Source organism: Vicia villosa, unplaced genomic scaffold, assembly GCF_029867415.1.
Source record: "Vicia villosa cultivar HV-30 ecotype Madison, WI unplaced genomic scaffold, Vvil1.0 ctg.000467F_1_1, whole genome shotgun sequence".
NCBI lineage: Eukaryota > Viridiplantae > Streptophyta > Magnoliopsida > Fabales > Fabaceae > Vicia > Vicia villosa.
The window spans coordinates 52,620-60,768 of NW_026705225.1; the positions used below are offsets into that span (position 1 = coordinate 52,620).

Genomic DNA, 8,149 nt, shown 5'->3' on the forward strand with positions numbered 1-8,149 from the left:
TTAATAATTAATTGAATTAATATAAAATTATTTAATTATTATTTTATTTGAATTAGTTTAAAATAAATAAATATTTATTTGTGTGTTATTTAATTTCAATTACATATGATTTAATTTATTTTTATTTAATTAAATATATTAAGGATTTTTATTTTTTTATTTTTAAATTTGTGTATTATTTGAAATTAATAAATATTTATTTGTGTGTTATTTGAAATAAGTAAATGTTTGTTATAAATTATTAAGTTAAGTATTCATCATTAAGAATATTAACAATAGAAGTTGATTTGTTTAGAGAGTTAAGTATTCAGAAGGCCTACGATATGGTAGACTGGAATTCCCTTGAATGTATCCTAGAAGAGATTGGGCTGCCAAGGAAATTTACTAGCTGGATCATGAAAATGGTAACTATTGTCAGTTACAGGTTCAATGTAAATGGTGAGTACTCATATTTGCTTCAGGCTATGAGGGGGATTAGGCAAGGTGACCCAATCTCCCCTTTACTGTTTGTAATTCTGATGGAATATAGGAATAGAACAATGGTTAAAATGCAAAAGAACAAGGATTTTAAGCACCACAACAAATGTAAAAAACAGGCCATCACTCACTTGTATTTTGCAGATGATGTCCTTCTTTTCAGACGAGGAGATGTTAAATCTATGGAGAGGATGTTTGAGGCATTTAAATGCTTTTCTGGTTCAACAGGTCTGACAGTGAATCATAATAAATGCATGATCTTCTGTGGTGGTATGGATAATGATGTAGCTGTGACAATCCAGGATTCGACAGAATTTGCTATTGGTCAATTGCCTATTAGATACTCGGATGTTCCCTTGTTAAGCAAGAAATTGAATATGAATCATTACCTCCCTATGGTGGAAAGAATTACTAGTCGTATAAGGCATTGGACTGCAAAACTTCTAAGTAGAGCTGGTAGAATCCAGTTAGTGAACATCATTACCACAGCCATTGCTCAATATTGGATGAACTGTCTCCCGCTGCCCAAGTTTGTTATTCACAAAATTGATGCTTTGTGCAGGTCTTTTGTATGGACTGGAAAATCTGAGGTGAGCCGTAAGAGCCTTGTGGCATGGAAGAAGACTTGCAGCCCCATTCAACAAGGAGGACTGAACATGATCAACCTGGAAATTTGGAATTCTATCACTTTGTTGAAATGTTTATGGAACCTGTGCAAGAAGATGGATAATATGTGGGTGAAATGGGTGCACGCATATTACTTAAAAGGTAAAACGGTGCAAGCTGTTAGTATTCCAAATTCTTGCTCGTGGATTTTGAAGACCATAATCAAGAAGAGGTCTCTTATACCTATAATCCAGCAGCAATGGGAAGCCATGATAACAAAGAATCGATTTGTGATGAAGGATCTCTACCTGCAGCTTATTGATGATCAAAGTAGAGTGGATTGGAGAAATCTTATGAGAAACAATTATGCTAGACCTAGAGCATTAATTACCCTTTGGCTCGGATGTCATAGAAGATTAGCTACAAAGGATAGGTTGGTCAAAATGGGAATGATTTAGAACTTGCAGTGTGTGCTTTGTAGTAATGCTATTGAAACTCACGATCACTTGTTTTTTAGTGTAGAATTACTATGGATCTGTGGACTGGTGTTTTACAATGGCTGGGGATTCAGCACAAACCACTAGCTTGGAAAGATGAATTACAGTGGATTGTTAGAAATTCAAAAGGAAAAGGATGGAGACATGTGCTTCTTAAAATGGCACTGGCTGAAACTCTTTACTCTGTGTGTAAATATCGAAATGAAGTGGTGTTCCAACATAGAAGCAATAGAAATATCATAGTGAATACTATAATTGATACGATAGTGTATAGGGGCTGGATGAGGCCAAAGTATAGAACACACATAGCAAATCTTATGATGTAAGTGTGTTTTAGGTGTTAGTTTTTGTTTGTTACTTTGGTGGGATGGATCGTTTGCGATCGCCTTGTAGTGTTAACTGTTTTTTGGTATATAAAATTATCTTTTATCCCAAAAAAAAAAAAATATTAACAATAGAAATTGTTTTGTCTAGTTGGAAAGTGATTATTATTTAACGGATTTAGGTTAGAGACTCCATTATTATAAATTTTTTCATTTTTGTTTTAAATTTATAATTACTTAATATTATTAAAAACTATGGGAATTATTTGTCATGAATGTATATTGGCATAGTGGTAAAGACTTAAGAAGTTGTTTAAATGTCTTGGGTTCGATACCTTATAAGAAACAATTTTGGCTTTTTTAATTTTATTAGATTTAAAATTTAAAATTAATTTTGTATTTAAAACATGAAAAATTAAAAAATAAAACCAAACACGGCAGTCCAGTCACGGTTTAATAATAACAGTTAAATTTTATATGAGATTAAATCGGGTCCTTTTTTTAGGGACTAATTTAAGTTGTGTAATTTTTGTGAGAGACTAAAATAGATCTTCACCCATAAATATATTAAATATAATTCTTTTTCGTGTAAATTAATTTCAGCAAAAATAAATTTATAAAATTAATATACTCAAACAATAATTGTCACTTCATAACTAATTGGATGAACTCTAACTAAAACATTGTTTTCATAGTACTGTATATGTATTTCTATTAAAAAAATTGATTTTACTAATTGGACGGTGGCGGGACATGAATACCATAATCAATTCTAAATCCGTTTGAGTTGGATTTGAGTTTTATTTTTCCATCCACGTTTAAGTTTGTGGTAGGGAACGAAGATTATTTGCGGATTCGTGTTTGAAATTAGGGAGAGTAATAATTATTGCCATAGTTATATTATAGATAAATAGAATCTTTATTTATTTTGGCACTTGCACAAAGCCTCCAAATATTTGAGACGACTGAGTATATATTTTGACCAATTTTAAAGGGTTATATAAGCAGCTTCATAAATAAGCTCTGTTAACAAGTGTCACAACCCTAAAACATGATTAAAAAAAGTGAGGATACATGCACTCCTTTATTGGATCATTATGAAGAGCATTTGTATTGGATCAAGAACAACACACAAATACAAGAGAGACTATATTCATTCAAAACCTTAAAGTAATAACAGTATGAGTAATCTCACTTATAAAGTGTTTAGCCTTCACTTTTTTAAATAATACGTAAGTTTCAAATCACATTTGTACGCATCATTCTTCAATTAGCAACATGTATATATAATAATTTTATTATTTATTTTTAAAATTAAAAGCTGTCTAAAAGACAATTATAATGAAGAAGAGTATTAAGTGTTCGGTATCATGGAAGCACTGAAATTTTGATCAAATAAAGCACAAGTATGGGGTCAAGGATAACAAGGCTCCCCACCACTGACTTTGAATTTAGATAAAGGTCTAATCAAATTAAAAGAAGTAATTGTTTTAAAAGAAATGTTATTTTCTAAGAGTAGTCTTATTAGTTTCACATTCATATTGTATATCAAATAGTAATTACTAAGATTTTGACTATGTAACTTTCAATAAAAAAAACTCACATTTTCAAATGGTCAGGTTACTGTTAGCTGAAGATTTCGTTTCATATTATTTATCCTTCGAAGGAGTAGAAAATCGAAGGAAAGATGGTTACTGATGGCCATCCCTTAAAAATAAAAGAATGACTACTGATGGTCATGCTTCGAGAGTAAAGGTTTCTAAGTTCACTATGAAGATAATGAATACTAAAAGCTAGCGAAAAGTATGTGTCTTCGGGGACTTAGACAAATTTGTAAATATATTCAAGTATTACTACTTAGCGTGTTTTTTCATAGTGTTTGTTTAATACACTGCCACGCGTCGAAGACAGACTCAGGCGGGAAGATTTGAAATTCGAAGACGGTTTCATAACTGTCCAAGTAACAGATGGCATCGCTAGGAGTTTTTATGAGAAACGTGGCAGCAGATTAGTATAGGACCGTTAAGGTCGAAACTAGTATAAATAGGAGTCTTAATGTTAGGATTCTGTGTGTTCATTTTGTACAAATCACTCACATATTTACTCAAGTATCAAGCGTTAAGAGAAAGAGTTCGCTGAGAAAATGTATGTATGACACCACCATTTTAATACATGTGTATTATCCTTTGTTTTTAAATATCTTCCAGAATTACTGCATTTCGTTTACTTCTTGTCATTTACATTTCTGTATCTTTACTTTAATGTCATTTACTTTCGAATTACTTTTCATGTTATTTACTTTCAAAGTCTTTTACATTTCTGCAGTTTAAGATTCTTTACGTTTCAATAGTCCTTTTAATTTTCTATGTTATGTTACTTATCTTTTCGTTGAAGTCACATTTATATGTAACAAAGTGATTGTAAAGACTATTTGTTCTTTAATCGAACAACTCTTATTGAAGAAGACAAATAATGAATATGGTTCGAATAAACATTGATAACAATCTTCTTGACTATGTGTCCTAGGATCAATCTAGTCGATCCTGCGAGTAACCAAATCATATTTATTATAGTTTGGAAGACTAGCGGTTGTTTACCGGAAATCACCGTAAACAAATTGGCACGCCCAGTGGGACAGTGTCGAGCAGATTGTTTTAATCAAGTGCTTTATTTTTGTCTAGACAATATCAAGATCTTGTATGAACCTTAGGAACGGTAAATTAAAGAACAGTGCACAACCGATTCCCAAACGAAGGTACAACAAGAAAATGGTCGTTACGGCCAGTGCAGGGGGTGATCAAGATCCCCCACAAGGTTCAGGATCAGGAGCGGCAAATTCGACTTCTACTCAAGGAACACGAGATGCAACGGGTCCAAATGGATCGAGACCTGCAGATAATTCCCAGGCTTTGCCTGAAAATAATACAGGGCCTTCAGGGACTATTCCAGTTTCAGTGTCGACAACCGCACCCTCATCCACAAGCGCAGAGGACGTATTGTTTGCCTCGACAAATGCTGCAAATAATTTGCATGGTCAAGGCACGAATTCTGCTTTCGAATGGAGGCCAAATAGTTCATATGGGATGCCATACCCATATGGAACAGGCGTACGAGGGGCAGCATCTATATATGCCCCAACTAACAATGCGACATTTTCACCGAATGTTAGTTCAGTGGGTCGAAGTGCACATAACACTGGTTTTTCTACCCAGGTGCCTCACTTTACCACAAATAATCAAGCAGCATTTCGACAAGAAATGGATGCAAGCAATCATGATATGGTAGGGGTTTTGGCCAGAGAATTGACTTCAGTTTTAAGCCCACTAATGGCAAATGTTACTACTACAAATAGAGAAAACATGGAGACTTTCCAAAAGATATCATCTCAAATGAATCGAATGGCAGAATTCATGGGAATAACACCACCTAAAAGGAAAGACAAACAGCCTTCGAATCAAGAAGAGAGGCCCATTTTAGAACGTGTACAAGACATAGTTTCGTCATCTAGGACAGCCACTAGGGATGTAGGCCCCTCACGAAGAACAGAGATGTTCGAAGGAACTCCAATAATTAACTTAGAAGCTTCAAATCAAAGAACCGTCCCCGTTCGACAAGAAACGGAGGAGGAACGACCCAGATTAAGGATTGTGGGTAGGAACGAACACCCAGATGAGGTTGTTCAAAGAGTCAGAAGAGAAAATCTGGCTACAGAAAACAATTTAACTGTCATGATAGAAAGGGTTATGGCCAATAATGGCCTTAGTACCGGACTTAGGCGTCCAAACTATACATCCCCTATATCAGATTATATCATGCAGACAGAATTGCCTAGGGGCACTAAGGTACCCAAATTTACAAAATTTTCAGGCGAAACTAATGAGTCAACGGTGGAACATATTGCTAGATATTTGACAGAAGCAGGAGACTTAGCGGGAAACGAGGATTTAAGGATCAAGTATTTCCCTAGTTCGCTGACAAAAAATGCCTTCATTTGGTTTACTACTTTGCCACCAAATTCGATAGATGCATGGGCATACTTGGAAAGACTTTTTCATGAGCAATTCTACATGGGTCAAACTAAGATAAGTTTGAAAGAATTGGCCAGTGTTAAAAGAAAATTCACAGAAACAATTGATGATTATTTAAATAGGTTCCGTCTGTTGAAATCAAGGTGTTTTACAACAGTCCCAGAGCATGAACTTGTTGAAATGGCCGCAGGTGGTCTAGATTATTCAATAAGGAAGAAACTAGATACCCAATACCTTAGGGACATGGCCCAGTTAGCAGACAGGGTTCGGCAAGTCGAACGACTGAAGGCAGAAAAAGTTAGGGCGAATAAAAGTTATAAGAAAGAGAGAGTAGCGTACGTCGAAGCCGAGGATGCTGATGATGAGTCTTTCAATGACTCGTATAGCCCTGAAGAGGTCGAAATAGACTTAGCTGAATTGAAAGAAGCGCCACCTTACGCCTGCAAATTGCTAAATCCTGCCAATGGAAAAAACCCAGTAGAAAACGATAAGAATGATAGGTTCCCTAAGAAAACTTATACATTCGACATTACCAAGTGTGATGAAATATTTGATTTATTGGTAAAAGATGGCCAAATGATACTACCTCCAAATTCAAAAATTCCTCCGTTGGAACAACGGAAGAAAAGAGGTTTTTGTAAATATCATGGGTTTTTAGGCCATAAAACTTCTCAATGTTTTCTTTTCAGGGATCTAATTCAAAATGCTCTCAATGATGGAAGGTTGAAGTTTGCTGACAAGACCAAGAGTCATATGAGGGTCGATACCAATCCCCTAAACATTGCTGACGCTAGCCTCTGCGAGGTAGAAGATATCAACATGGTGGAAGCTTCTGAAGTTGAAGTTGTGGAGACTAAAGCAATGTTCAATGGAAAGCAGGCTACTGAAAGCCTAAAAGGTGAAATAGTCTTCAACACTGTCGTTGAAGAATCTTCCAAGTTAGAAATAACTAAAGCATCGAAGGAAGAAAACCGTGAGGCCACTGAAGACCTCAGGATGAAACTCCAGAAAATCCAGATCTCTGAAGTTCCTCCAGCAGCGGTTAACATGGTCAGCGCCAGACGACCAGTGTCTGAATTTGGCGAACTAGAGACATGGCTGACGAGGCAAAATGGGGGCATCGAAGTTCCTCCAAGAACCGAAAGCCTCAAAGAATATCTCTGGAATTGCCACGAGAGAAATGGTGGTAAGCAATGGATGTGTCCAAGGTGTTCGATCATGCTGAACCGAAGGGTCGAAGCCAACTTTAAAAGAGTTCGACGCGAAAGGTGGGAACACCCAGGAAGAGAGCCAAATACCCTACTACAACTGTACCCAAAGATGGAGGAAAGCTTGGTAGGATTTTTGGTCAGATGCCACAAAGAAAACACTGAAGTTGCTCTCTGCCCAAGATGTGGGGCAGTCTATGACGAAATGCTAGCACGATCATTCGAACGTGTGTATTGCTACATGAGTCAAGAAACTCAGGGGTTGCGTCCCAACCTGTACGGTTTCGACATACGGACTCCAACAAAGAGGCCTGATAGCCCACACCCCAGAACTCGAAGGGTAACTTTCAGAATCCCTGCAGATGCGCCAAGGGATAGGTGGGTGCAAGCTGATGCAAGAACCAACAAATGGCGAAGTTGGGACCAAGGTGGAAGAACTGCAATGGCATATAGGAAACAATTTCAAAGACCAAATCGAGAGGCGTATCGATTGGAGAATTATAAAGGGAAAAATCCTATGTCTCGGTCCCAGTGGAGAAGGCATCAGAGAATAAAAAAGGCTCAGAAGGAATACAGGCCAAGAGAAGCTGGAGAATCTAGTAGCAACCAAGTCCCATACCAGGGGGCAAAGTCAAACAAACCTCCGGTAGAACGCAGATTATTCGAAGCTGAAAAACTCTTGGATGAAGAAGAAAAGTTGCATTCAAATTCCTGGAAAGAGGAAGATAGAATGACAAATGATTTTGATTCTGATGGAGTGTCATCTATAAACTTGAATTGCAATGTTGTTTCCGTACTCCCTTACGAGTTTAATCAGGAAACTGAAGTAGAAGACTGTGAAGATGCTGATATCGAAGAAATGACAAAACACAAACCTATGTGTTACTATGTGCTGAATAATGGTGCAGTAGAAGAACAGAATGCTTTCTTCGAAAGGCCTGATGAGGGTATGCGAAATCATTTGAAGCCACTCTATATCAGGGCTAAGATTGAGAACGTTGGCATTAATA

At 36.4% G+C, this 8,149-nt stretch overlaps 1 protein-coding gene across 1 annotated transcript; it reads left to right on the forward strand.

Moving 5' to 3' along the window:
* Nucleotides 1–323: 323 nt before the first annotated feature.
* Nucleotides 324–1,541, forward strand: LOC131628600 (uncharacterized). The gene has a single exon (XM_058899438.1). The coding sequence runs from the start codon at nt 324–326 to the stop codon at nt 1,539–1,541; it is 1,218 nt and encodes a 405-aa protein (XP_058755421.1).
* Nucleotides 1,542–8,149: the final 6,608 nt, after the last annotated feature.

Coding starts and splice junctions, on each gene's coding strand:
- LOC131628600 (XM_058899438.1), top strand. CDS start 324: ATGGTAGACTGGAATTCCCTTGAATGTATCCTAGAAGAGATTGGGCTG.